Source organism: Cheilinus undulatus, linkage group 10, assembly GCF_018320785.1.
Source record: "Cheilinus undulatus linkage group 10, ASM1832078v1, whole genome shotgun sequence".
In the NCBI taxonomy this organism is placed as follows: domain Eukaryota; kingdom Metazoa; phylum Chordata; class Actinopteri; order Labriformes; family Labridae; genus Cheilinus; species Cheilinus undulatus.
The window spans coordinates 35717069-35731018 of record NC_054874.1 but is presented as its reverse complement, the minus strand read 5'-3'; the positions used below and the strand labels follow the sequence as shown (position 1 = coordinate 35731018).

General features: G+C 39.9%; 1 protein-coding gene across 9 annotated transcripts in view; it reads right to left on the bottom strand.

Annotated features, from left to right (window-relative positions):
- Window positions 1–13950, bottom strand: part of si:dkey-237h12.3 (teneurin-3) — a 305241-nt gene that overhangs the window by 4609 nt on the left and 286682 nt on the right. For all 9 annotated transcript variants that reach the window (XM_041797163.1, XM_041797159.1, XM_041797167.1 and 6 more), the window contains 5 exons: window positions 8151–9034; window positions 6860–7035; window positions 6205–6440; window positions 5187–5483; window positions 1302–2913 (listed from right to left, as the gene is read on the bottom strand). In XM_041797163.1, the coding sequence (XP_041653097.1) occupies window positions 1302–2913; window positions 5187–5483; window positions 6205–6440; window positions 6860–7035; window positions 8151–9034 (3205 nt within the window). The remainder of the gene's footprint in view (window positions 1–1301; window positions 2914–5186; window positions 5484–6204; window positions 6441–6859; window positions 7036–8150; window positions 9035–13950) is intronic.

Genomic DNA, 13950 nt, shown 5'->3' with positions numbered 1-13950 from the left:
TTTTGTTTTAAGTTAGATAGTACTAAGAGAGTAACACACATTCACAGAAACTGCATGTGGTGGACTTTGCCGAACTCAAAAGAAATCGTCATGCAGTTAGACAAATTAAACTTTTTTTTTTTATCCCACAGGGATTCACCAACCATTCTTAAGAGGACATTTGATAATAAAACATAATTTTGCTGTTTTTAAGATGATTCTGAGACTCACATAGTTTATTATCGGATTTGTTCTTAGCTTGGAACTGAAACAAAGAACGCATCTCACAACAGGGTCAAATGATTAGCTTTGTGCTTAACAGCACCCAAGTTTGCTAGATTGATAAAGAAACTACAACATACAATCCTATATCATATTTACAGCATTTTTATCAATTTAGCACTTTTATGTCAGTAATTACGTGACTTGAACATGGTCAACTTTTAGTTTAACCATGCAATGTTTGCATTGAACTGCAAAATATAAAATTCTAAATATATACTATCTTCACTGGTGGGATTTTTTTTTTCATTATACACGTATTCAAAACAATAAAAACCTACCTTCACACAGGTATTTCAATGTTTTTTTAAATAATGTTACATCATTTTGAAGAACCAGCTTTTAGAATACATGTTTTTTGTCAAATCAGATTCATTTGAAAAAAACAAAAAACAAAAAGAACTTTTTTTTAAAAATCTAGTATCATTCTTATGTTTTTGTACTGTATATGTAATATCCACTACTTGTGGAAAAAAAACAAAAACAAAACAAAACAAAACATAAAAATGTAATTAAAAAAATGTTTCAGTTTACTTAAAAGTACCTCTACATCCCTTTTAGAGCTACCTAAGAAGATTTATTTTAATTTGGACAATACTGACGTCTAGCTTCTCCTCATGCCATTGTGCCTTGCATTTGGCACAGCCCTGACAGTCCCGGGCCCTTATTTTGTTATTAATAAATCTGAATGTCTATAAGAAACACATTTAAGAAAAGTCTTGTGTGTCTTGACACCAGTGAGACTTACATTCCAAATTTCCAGTAATTTGCATCCATTTTTGGAATCTGAAAATACAGGCCATCCCTGTTATGAGGATTAACATTTCATCATACCAGTTATAAATATCTATCATATTAAATCAAATAAAAGAGTGAGCATTTAAGGTAGAGATTTTATATGCCAAATATAATGCTTTGTTCACTACTTTCTGATTCACTGAAAAAAAAATGCAGCAGAATAAATAATGGTTGAAAATGATTTGTTGCAGAACTTCATCATCATCAATAGAAGCAGATGCTGTAACTCTGATATCTCTTACCTGCAACATACTCTCTGACTTCATGGACTTTACTGATGGGGTTGTTGTTTCTGAACATGTACAAATTAAAAGGAGCTGGTTCTTTGCCAAGTTTTTTCCAAGTAGAGACATCTGGAACAGTCCACCTCCCAGACATTATATCATAATCCTGCTCCCCAAAGTGTAGCAGTTTGGTCAGGGGGTCATAAAGTCCTCCGTGAAACCCAAGCACAAGCTGGAAGTCTGGGTTTGAGTCAAAGTAGATCTCACCATATGCTGTGTACTGAAGTTGTTTAACCAGGAGGCCATTACTTGTAAAGATGGCCAAAGGTGTGCCGGTGTTATCACAGGCAATGTAAAACTCCTCCCCACTGCTGATCTCCATAGCAAACAGGTGGCCTTGCAGGTCATAGTAGAGCGAGGTGATCTCTGAACTGGAGTGGTTGTATACATGTGTAATTCTGGCTGGGTAGCTCAGGTCTGCGTAGAAGTATTGCAGGTGTTGGCCCAAGCTTGTCTTGGTGGAAACTCTGCGTCCAAGCCCATCGTAGCGGTACTGAATTGTCCAGCCGTTGCTCTTGCTGTAGACCCTGACCAAGAGTCCTTTGGAGTTATACTCAAAGATTTCTGCCCCCCTTTGACGTAGAAAGCCATCTTCATCCATTCTATATTGGATATCTCCAAGGCGGGTAATACGATCCCTCAAGTCATAGCGTAGAGGAAGAAGTCTGGCACTGTTCCCTGCGTTCAGAAGATGCAGATTCCCATTGAGATCATATGTATAGCGCCACATCACTTTGTCGTTTAGGTATACAGTCTGCAGCTGGCCATCCACATCATACTCATAACTGTACTTGGTTGTGTTTGCAAAGGGACCTATCTTGATCTCTCGTTTGGTTACTCGTCCCACATCATCATACTGGAAAGTGATCCAGTACATGAGTGAGCGGAATATCTCATACTGAATCTCCTTGATACGTCCATGTGCATCAAAGTGCTTGGTGTAGGTCATGACTGCAGTGGATATAATCTGATTTATATCGTAATAGATCACTCCAAACTTCCCAAACTGTTCAACTTTCCCTGAGATGTCATCAAACTGGTAGAGATCAATGGGGAGTGGAGTTTCATTGATGACTCCTTGCACACTGGTGACCCGCAGGCTGCTGTCATAGGTGTAGTCAAAACGTGCATTGACCATTCCATCCTCACTGAAGCGGAATATCTGCCTGTCTACTAGAGGACCCACTTGGCGATAGCGAATAGAGCAGATAAAACCTTCATTCTGCAGGTTGACAGTCTTCAACACACCTGCTGTCTCATCGTATGTGAAGCTGACTCTTGTGCTGTCATACAGGATCTCTGACAGTTTGTTCTGGCGGCGGTATCTGTACAGAACCCTGCGACCTGTGCCCAGGTGAGCTACTCTCAACAGGAGGCCATCTTCGCTGTAGTCCACGGCCACTGATGCGTTGCTCTCTGGAGGGTGATAAAGGTTCCTGTAGTATCCCACTGAACGGATGGTCTGCATGGTGTAGCGTGCTACACTAGGCATTGTTACAGCAGAGAGTCGATCCAGGGAGTCGAAATCAAATATGTACTGGCGTTGGCTGTGGAGCAGGAGAACCATGGACTGGAGGGAAAAGAGAAAAACAACAAGTGTTTTGTTGAGTTGTATGATATGCATAATATATGTTTAAGACCAGGCAGTTGAGCACAGCCAGAGTAAGCAGATATTTCCTGTGTGAAAGGAGAAATAGGGTATATGAAAATTACAGTAGGCAGTGTTTCCTTGCACCACTGTGAGTCAGCAGCTATCAGTTCTGCAGCCTATTGTCAAATCTTGCATATTCAGTATATCCAGCTTGCTTTAGCTTATTTGATTGCCTTTTAGTTAACATGGAACATAAGCCATGTTTAACTTCCTCTACCCAGAGACCAGTTTAATTAATTTACAGTATATACAATTTGAAGTGTTGTCTGTCTTCTTAAGTCATGCGACCCTTTCTGTTAAAATGTCATGCCTAGTCATCCGTAGCTACACAGAGGTTCTCTGTGCTCCCTGGGCTCTCTGTGTTCCTTATGTCAGAGATTTGACATGGCCTCTCCAGGTCACGCAATGGCAGGATGCAGACAGGATGGGCTTAGGAAATCTCTGCATGTTTTAATAGCTGAGCTTCTCAGTGCTATCTTGAATAAACACTGCAAAACAACTCAAGGATATTTACGTGGTAGAGATGTATGCAGAATTATTTGCTTTCTTGCCATGATGCAACATCTATCATAGAATACTCCACAGTTGGACTTCAGACTTGGAGACCCAAAGCCTTAAAAGTCCTAATAAATAACATTACTGTTTCTCCAAACCAGTGATTCCCAAATGGTGTGACAAGACACACTGGCGTTCCATGAAGCAAGTCTAGGTGTGCCATTGCTATCTGTACAGCCTCACATTATTACCACAGCTTTATTACAGTTAAAAATACTTTGTCTCATGTTAAAAAGGCTATTTTGCAAGGATATGAATATGGGGTGCCTGAACTCAGGTGTGCCTTAGGCAAAAGTTTGAAAACCTGTGCTCTAAACATTTCTAATGCTGCATTTCTGGAAGTTAGAAAGTAGCACAAACTGAGTATTAATTACAGTTGTTAAGTTTAATTGGGCTATTGAAGGATTTTATTTTATTGAAGCCTGTCCAGTGTGTTGTTTCTGTATTTATTCAGTCTTTCACTTCTTCTCCTCTTTTGCTGTTAAGCCTAAGATTTATTTTTAGTAAGTAAAGAACATTGTATAATAGTTAACATTGTTGCCACAGTCGTCAGCTCTGTTTCTCAGATTAACACAAAGCAAAAGAGTACACCCCTCTATGGACTTTGAGACAGATCAGCTAAACTGACACATAAAAGGGGGCGATGGTTAAGCCTTGTTGGTTGAGCAGACATCCAATGTTTACAGGCAGCCAGCCTCAACACACTGGTCACTGGTTTGACTTCAGGTCTACAACTGCTTGGTACATGGCATCCCTAATCCCAAACTTTCTTGTCCCTCTTCAGCTGTCCTACCTCATAAAGGTAAATGAGCAAAAATAATCTTTACAAACAAAACCCACAAAGCCAAAACTTGCTACCTCAAAAATGTCAGGTTGAGGTGGTCATTAGCTGTGCAGTTTAGACCTTTGGTTCTCAACTGGTGGGTAAGGACCCAAAGTTTGGTTGCAAAGCTGTTTTCAGAGGGTGGAAATGAAGATGAAGTTAAAAGGCTATGTTACCCTTGTATTTTGAAGGACAAAAGTTTCATGCAGTGCAGTGCATGCAGTAGTACTATGAATTGTGTGAAAAATGCACATTTATGTTGGTTGCCACAGCTATTTAATAGCAAAACAAAGAAAAGAGGTAAATGTTTAAAATTCATGCCATGATTTGATTTAAACCTGGGCTATGATTTGTCATTGAAGTATTACCAGTTTAGAACCAAAAATTTATACCATTTTGCACCTTATTTTTCTTGGTTTACCCTGAAAAGTTGCTTATTAGGAGTGAGATAAACTAGGTTATATTCTTAGGAATTTCTTCCACAGTTTGCCCCTGAATTTTAATGACAGGCTATACATTTGAGACTTACCTCTAAAGCAGAGCCTCCTTTTTGATGTCTAAACCTTGTAAATGATGCTGTTAAGTCTACAGGCATTGCAAATTAATCACTGCGTTTGCCAACTATCTGCATAAAGTCCAATTATGTAAACTGAGCTGGTGGTTACAGCAAAAAAAAAAACAAAAACAAAAAAAAATCTCTTCGGGGTGACCTCTGCCTCATGTCCGGGACTTTACTCACCCTGTCGTGGAAATGACAGGCCTGCTGTACAGTAAATCTTACATAAGGCTTCCTCTGGTCAAGCTATTTTCTCACCTGCTCCAGGTAGGTGTAACTCCATATCTTTCCATCAGCAAACACCCTGGATATCAGACGGCCTTGGCTATCATACTCTAGCCTCTCAGTGGTGGGACCTCTCTGCAGGGCACTGATTTGCCCACTGCTGGTGCGGCTCACATTAACTGGCAGCAGCTTACTGCTGGGCATCCACAGCACAGGGTGGCCTGCTGTGTCGTATATAATCTTTAGGAGGAACTTCCTGTGGTCATCGTAAATCTTCTCGGTTCTCAGGGTGCGATCATAATCGACTGACAGAATGTTCCGTCCGTTCACCTGCGGAAAAGATTTGATTTACATAAGAATCAGGTAGGTAAAAAATGTCAAATAATCCTACTACTGCCTTTGTTAATCATGATTACATATCTGAGAGGTAAAAGCCTATAAGTAAACAATCAGTTAGTTAATGCTGAAAACATGATAAAAACATAAAAATACTAGTCTTTGGATGATTTTTTTCTAATTTATTCAAAAGAATTTCTGTATAATTCTCACAAGATTTACACCCCTTTTACAAGACTCATTAAACTGAGAGACACTCTGGCTGTTATTCAGGTACACTTAAATCATAACCTCTTAAATTTCATAGTAATAAAAGATTACTCAAAGGCAATGCAACTATCGAAAGCTGAGTTCATGAAGTACCCTGAGTCATAAATCTGGGTGTCAAGGGAGAAATAAGAAGAGGTGGGTTTAAGGAGATTGCTAAAATATTACCAGACCTCTACATCAGGAATCTTATCTTAATGTGACTCCAAAATTTCAGTGCTTTTCACGAATAAATAAGAAGAGTGAAACAGCCACAGAAACACAAAAAACGTCATTGTTTTGAAGTTTTAATCTGATTTTTACCTTGTATATTTAATCCTGTTATTAATTTAACACTCTATCACTTGGGGAAAACAAAGTCAAAGCAAACACCCACTCTTGTATGCAAGGGGTTGCCGATCATTTGCATATACAACCTCAAGGAAGACGAAAAAATAACCCAACAAACCCTGAGTTTCCGTCCAAACACAATCACTTTCCCTCTGGCTTGTTCTTTGCGGAAGCGCCATTCGACCAAGTTTTGCCCGCTCTCCCCTGGCAGGCTCATGTTGCGTCTGGCCACAGTTGGGTTGGCAGCGCCTGCCAGGATGTGGGGCTCTGTCTGGTAGTGGGTGTCCATCCCGTTGGCATAGGTAATCCTCAGCGAGTTGTCATAGCCCACTTGAAAGCTACTTCTACACTGGTCTGATGATTGTAATCACAAAGAGAGCAAAAGAGCAACTTAGAACAAAGGCAGAGGTGATTACACACCAGGATTTATGCTAAAGACGATCCTCTGACAAAAGAATAGGTGCGCTGAATTATGCTTTAATATTCAAATTCAATCATTTTTACTAAAAGACTGCTGTGAATGATGTGCTGAAATAACTGGACCATCTGGCTCTAGCAGAGAGTAGAAACTATTTAGATACAAGGTTGATGTGTCTCCCTGTCACCCCAAACCCTGCACACTGAGAGAGTAATCATTTACTCTGTCGTCTGTCAGACCCTCTGAGCCGTAATGATACACGACTTAAGCTTACTCAACATTGCCCCTCCGACCCCTGAAACAATGACAAATAACAGCTTACAAACTAGCCGCTGGAGTAGTGCAGTCAACTTACCCTGAGCCAGAGTGTAGAAGGCACGGACGGTTGAGGTATTCGTGGTGATGCTGATTTCCTCCTCTGACATGGAGCTCTCAATGTCCACCGTCAAAGCGCTGTATATGTCAGTGTACAAGTTATTCACCATTCCAGTGGGGAACGTCACATTCATTAGCCGTCCTTCACTGTCATAGCTGTTTGACAAAGAGAGCAAAAAAATGACAGCATTGATATGTATGAGGGCTCTTGGTGGCACAGTGCATTCAATTATCAGCTCTTTTATATTTGTTGAGTAAGATGTTCGACTTTATTGTAATTAAAATGTCACTTTTTTTCGAATGTTCAATTTTCAGAGAATAAGTGGGGGACTGTCTGTATCAACCCAAGGCGCAATCCAAATATTTGATATGGGAGAGTGACACATCCCATCAGCTACCCTTTTCACACCAGTTTTATATGAATGAATTCAATTATTTGGCTGATTGATATGTCATTACAACCTCAACTGAATGCTTTGCTTTTTTTTTTTTTAGTTATAGTGGGGTATCATTTGTGGTGTAATGAGACATGACAGGGAATTACACAAAGGAAAAATGTTCAGTCACTGATGGGCCATGCTGCCAAAATAAAGTGTCACTGGATAGGGGGGCCTTAGACATTTTGTTTAACTTTACTTTTGTTGCTCCACTTCTGCTAAACTGAAACTTTATTGAACATTTGATTCCCAGAAACCAGAAGAAAAAGCAGCAGTCTTTGTGGATGTTGAGTTATTATTGTCTAACTAGGCTATATTACAGATCTGAGGCAAATTTTATAATTAGGTTTCAATTAAATGAGCCCCCTGAAGCAGTGTGCAGGTAAGTACCAATTATAGGGTAAACTCAAACTGAGATGTGAAACAAAAAGAACCCAGAGAGCTACACCAACAGCGCACAGTCAAACCTTTTTGCCTCCTCGTGTCTTAAGGTTTTTATTTAAAATAATTTACATAAATACTAGTATCAATCTCAGCTCAGTAATTGGTGATTTAGAATAACAAATCCTTTATCTGCAAGGTTGTTTATACTGCCTCCTCAACCATTAGAATCAGGGAATACTCCCTGAACATTAAAGTATCTGCCAAAATACCAAGTGCTTTTGCTTACATAATATCTATTAGTATGCACAAATTGGGAGGTGTGTTGTATTTGTACAATGGCTGTGTTACAGATGCAGAAAGCTTAAATGAGTTGTGACCTAAATCAGTCTCACTTTGGCAGCGATATAAAGAATTTCACAGAATGAATCTGCCAGTCTAAATTATACTTACTCGTAGAAAGTTGTCCAGCCAATCTCTGATGTCTTTGTAGCCAAGAGACCGTTGTTGCCATGGTAAGTAAGAAGCACCAGCTCCTGGCCCTGTGCTGTGAGCGTTTTCAGTCCACCGTTTGTGCCCATGGTCAGCCAGATCACTTGGTTGTCAGGGGCAACGATACGCACTGGCGTCCGGTTTGGATCTCTACGGATTCTCAGAGTGTTCCCACTGCTGTCAGTAACAGCTGTGATGTCGTTCTCTGTGCTGTAGCTGAAAGAATATTTCAAGTCTCCTGTGAGCAGGCTCGCAGTGTGCTGGTGGGTGCCATTGCTGTCAAACACATAAAGCTCCTGGGCATCAGGGGACGCCACCTCGTATGTGCCCATGCTGGAAGTCAAAGTTGGCCCGTTTCTAGAGATGGCCCGGATGCGGATGTTGCCCAGGTCTGCCACATAGAGGGTTCCATCTGGAGCCGCCACTAACGAAGATGGAGCATTGAACCTCGCGTCTTTGGCATAGCCGTCCCCTGTCTGGTAGCAGTCACAGTTGGCATCATTCTTGCAGTCGCAGTCTGAGAGAGCTCCAGCCAAATGCGTTATCTCGCCATCCACAGAAACCTTCCGGATCCTGCTCATCTTTCTCTCATCGGTCTCTGCTATGTAGATGGCCCCATGGTAAGATATGGCGATGGAAACAGCAGATTCCAGAGGGGTTAACTGTGCTCTTTGACCACCAGCCACACCACGCTCCAGTCCAGCCAACGGGCAGTGCATGGGACGGCCAGCTGCAATGCTCACTTGACCATTCTCTGTGATTCGCAGCACAATGTTGTTGTCTAGGACGTACAGAGAGTTGTCCATTGGACTTACTGCAAGATCTGTGGGCCACTCCAGAATCACCTGAAACACAGAACAGCATCAGATTAGTGTCTGCGATTATTTTTACTTTCACAAGCTCCATATTTTTCTCTGAAGTAAAGAAAATATCTAGTTACCCAAGGAAACAATGACCTATAATTGTTTTAACTGAAACCATGTTGTGAGTCATTTTTCTGATTAATAAACTGCAGCAGTGAATACAGCATAGTTCAAGGGCTCATTAACAATACACACCTTTCAGGTTCTCTTCAAAAAGGAAGCATAGTAAACAAAAACTAGTACTCTCCTACCATTTTGTGAAGGTCAAATATAAAGAGTTGATATAGAAGACAGTGCCTGGTGCAGGAATCACACATAAAATACAAATTGCAGAGTGCTCTCTTGTTCCATTGTGCTAGTCCGGGTAAGTAGAATACATCATTTCAGTGAGCCAGAAGGAAATAAAGATTTCCATAATCACATACCTTTTGGGTGTAAGATTAGCTCTTATCATTTTTGTGCCTGTGCAGCTGATACATAAATTCACAGGATAATCGTGGTCACAGAAGCTGTTAACATTTTACATTATGCCCTGTGTGTGCCTTATAAACATTTACGTTTTGTCATGCTGCTCCTGAGATTTCAAATAAAATGAACTGAGGCCAAAACAAAACAATCATCATAGAACGTTTCATACTTTCTCACAACTATCAGTGCTCTACTAAGGCTGGCCCACACTAAATCCCGGCTCCCCAAAGTGTGGGCCCTCGGAGGTCATTTACAATGATAAAAAAAAACAAACAAAAACATAACTTTTAAAATCAAAATCACACTTTAAATTATATAATGTCTGATTGCATGTTATGTGTTTTCAAAAAACTCAATAAAGAGGCAAAACACCACCAGATTATTTAATTTCACATGTCATCTTTTTATTATTTATTTTGCCGGATCTACAACCAGTGTCACGGCTAAACTCGTGTTGAATTAACTGGTGACATCCCATTAAAAATTCTATCATGCTGCTCACTTCCTGATTATAATAACTTTATTCGGAAAGACTTTGCAAAGTCACAAGATGTGTTAACGTGATAAATTAGAAACACAATACAATAACTCACACTATTCAGCATTATTGGAGCATTAGTAAAGCATTTTTAAAAACGTAACTCTTCATTTATAAAGCATTATTAGCTCAGTTATATCTCATTTATAAAAAAAGTTATTAATACTTTACTGCTGCATTAGAAAAGTATTAGTTGGCACTTAACTGCTAAAGCATTACTATCGAATGGACATGTCATAAGCACTGCATTACATGCTTTATTGGTGCATTAGCAAAGTGCTATGGTTAGAATTAGGGTTTCTTTTTTTTACTAATGCATCAATCGAGCATTTATAACTGTGCTTATCTGATGACTTACAGTGCTTATAAAAAGTATTCACCCCCTTTCATTGATTTTATAAATCAATCATGGTCAATAAAATTGGACTTTACACATTTTTTTATAACAAAAAAAATTAATTTAGAAGTAAAACAGATTTCTACAAAGCAATGTCAACTAAACAAAATATGTAATGTAAAATAAGACTACATAAATATTCACCCCCTTTAAAGTGGCTAACCTAATTCAACTGAGTTATTGCCAATTTGTGCAAGTAGTCTCACAATTAGCTAAATGGGGATCCCTGAGGACATGTGTCTCAAGTAATTGTAGTACAACACTTCAAGCAAGTCAAGGAAAAGGTCTTTGAAAGGTATAAGTCAGGGGATAGATTAAAAAAAAAAAAAAACAAGGCACTAAAACATCCCCTCGAGTTTAGTTAAATTCATCTTCAAGAAATTATGAGACCAAAATGGTGCTTTTTGACCATCAGACAAGACTCTGTGTTTGGCAGACACCAAACACTGCACATCACGACAAAGACATCAACTCCACGGTGAGGCATGGTGGTCACAACATCATGCAGTGGGGATGCTTCTCAGCAGCTGGCCCTGGAAGGCTTGTAAAGGTTGAGGGTAAAATGAATGCTGCAAAATATAGAAAAATCCTGGAGAAAAATCTTATTCAATTTGCAAGAGAACAGTGGCTTGGGAGAAGATTTCTTTTACAGCAATGACCCAAAGCATGAAGAGAAAGCCACACAGAAATGGTTTAAAGACAATATGGTGAATGTCCAATAGAAAATTTGTGGCTGGTCTTGAAAAGGGCTGTACACACCTAACCCCCATGCAACCTGACAGCTGCAAAGAAGAATGGAGTTAAACTGTGAAGTCCAGATGTGCAAGCCTGATTGAGACCTAACCACAGAGACTCAGCCAAAGGTGCATCTACTAAAAACTGACATGAAGGGGGAGAATATTTATGCAGTCATTTATTTTACATGACCTGTTTTTATTTCATTGGCATCACTCTGTAGAAATCTGTTCTCACTCTGACATTAAATAGGTTTAGTGTGTTCTTCATTATCTTCTGATTATGACTGATTTATAGAATTATTGAAAGTGTAAAATATCCAAGGGGTGAATTCTTTTTATATGCACTGTAAGCTTTACTAAAGCCATTAATGCATTAACTGAGGATTTGTAGTGCAGTTTTTGAATGAGATATAACCGAGGCGCACTCACACTAGGCCATCCAAACAGTGCCTGGGCCCGTTTCAGCCTAAAGTCCGGTACGTTGGGCCAGGGTGAGTGCAATCATTCCATGCTTTGGCACAGCATGCTTCACGGCCTGGCACGGAAGGACGAGGTGGGCCTAGGCACGGCACGGATGCAAATGAAGGAGCACAAGCGCGGGAATGTGGCATAGCGTGAAGTAACAACAAAAGGACCTGCTTCAGAGCGCAGAGAGCACACCAGGCAATAGCTGCATGCTAGAGACAGCAGGATTTTTCTAGAGAGATAGAGAGAGATCTATATATTTAGTCTCATTGTATTTCAACAAGTTACAAAGATTTTACAAGAGCTGAAGAATTTAACTTTGCGCAGCTCCACTATTACCTCCTTGTAATGGATCCCAGTCCAGTCCACATTTCTGACCAGTTTCTAGCAAAGTCAGGCTTTCACGACTGGGAGAGGATTTTTGGTTCATGAAATAAAGCTTCTTCCCTTGTTTGATTCACAGCAGCTCACAGGAAAATAAACACCTTCCATCCTCCGTGCGTAAAGGAGAGTCCGCCAAATGCGTGGACAAGTGTGTGAGCCGGGGTTAATCACACGACTGATTTAACCTCTCTTTTTATAAAATTATAATGCCAAACTATCATCCACTGAATAAATTTACCTTTAATTCGATGTCCTGTCATCAAGAAGTGAAATTTTGATCTTGATCGCTGACGTTTGAACGGAACATAATTTATTAATCCTGTGGCGTTTTCACTTCCAGTTCTCGTCAGATGGTTAAATTGCTCTCATCATGGTAAAAAAAAACAAAACAAAAAAAACAAAACTTTTAACTGAACATTTAATCCTACTTTGGGCACAGGCTGTCCTATGCCATGAGAGCTTGTTTGGTGCAGCAGGCATCCAGAAATAGGAAGAGAGATGGCACAGTTCATGGTGCATACAGGAATGCCAGAGGGATTCAGATAGTACAGGAATGACTGTATAGGCTCATATGAGTTAAAAAGTCTGGGTTTCATTCCGCAGAAGTGCTTGAACCTCTGATCAGGCTCCAGATTATATGCTGTGAGTGATAACTCTCCACTTTGAACTGCTTTCTCACTTCTCACTAAGCTCTGCATAGTTAATGTAGCTACTGATCCCAGGTCAGGTGAAATAATTCTTGTGTTAGAGCAGATATTGTATAAATCTGTTGCTATTTCACAGCCAAAAAAAAATACTTATGTATACTGAGTCAGCAACACGTATAAGTTCATCAACAGTGGATGCTTCGTGTGATGATGTCGGCGTGTGGCGTATCCGTGCTCAGGCCCGGATGCATTGAGCAGTGTGAGTGCGGGCCAAAGGGGGGACAGGGGAGGGGGTCAAAAGGGCTTCAGCACAGTTAGAATACGGCATGGTACAGATGGCCTAGTGTGAGTGTGTCCTGTTAAGTTTTATGATGAGTTAAGTATTTATTAAGGCTTTATTGATGCCACAAGTCTGTAGTTATTATAGCATGTTATCCATGTTGGCATAAAGAAATATAGATGACTTTACAGATTCCTGATCAAAACTAAATAAATGGTGGTAGTTTGTTAGCAATACTTTTAACTCTGCCAAAGCTTTCCAAATGGTGTTAATTTATCAAAAAACTAGGGGTTAACATTGAGATTCTATTCAAGAAGTTAAATGTCTCCACATTTTATGATATATTTGTGAATAATTGAGTCTCATATTATGGGTGTATCAGGGTTTTGGTGAGCCCCGAAGATTTTCAGGTTTAAAATGGGGCCTCCGCATACTCAAGTTTGTAAAGGATGCATCAGAAGACTTTAAGTCTGATTTTAGGGCTGATTTGCCCCTCACAAACACCACCTGCAATGATCAGAGATGTGATCTGATTTGAGGCCTGTCACAACCTGTTATTTGTCCTAATAATCCTAAAGTGTTTTGTGTCAATATGATTTTTTCACCACTCCTGATGGAGTCAGAGCCTCTTTGATCTGGAATAGGGATATTTACAGTTGCAGCTCTGACTGCTGCTAACAGAATACCTACAATAGCCAATAAGAGTAGCAGACTGGAGTGTCACCAACTGGATGAAGTGCACTTTTAATAATTCACAAACTGATCACAAATTTGCCATCTTCTCAGCCAGGACTTCACCTTTATTCTTTTCCTTATTTCTTGTTTATAACTGCAGAGTAGAACACTTACAAGCACAGCCTCAGAAGGACTACAATTGTCCTCCGTGTTTGTGTTTCTACTTAAGTTTTGTTTATAATGTGAATTTTTGTGAGACCTCTGGAATCCCCACTGAGAAGTCATTACAAACGGCAGGTGTGCGGTC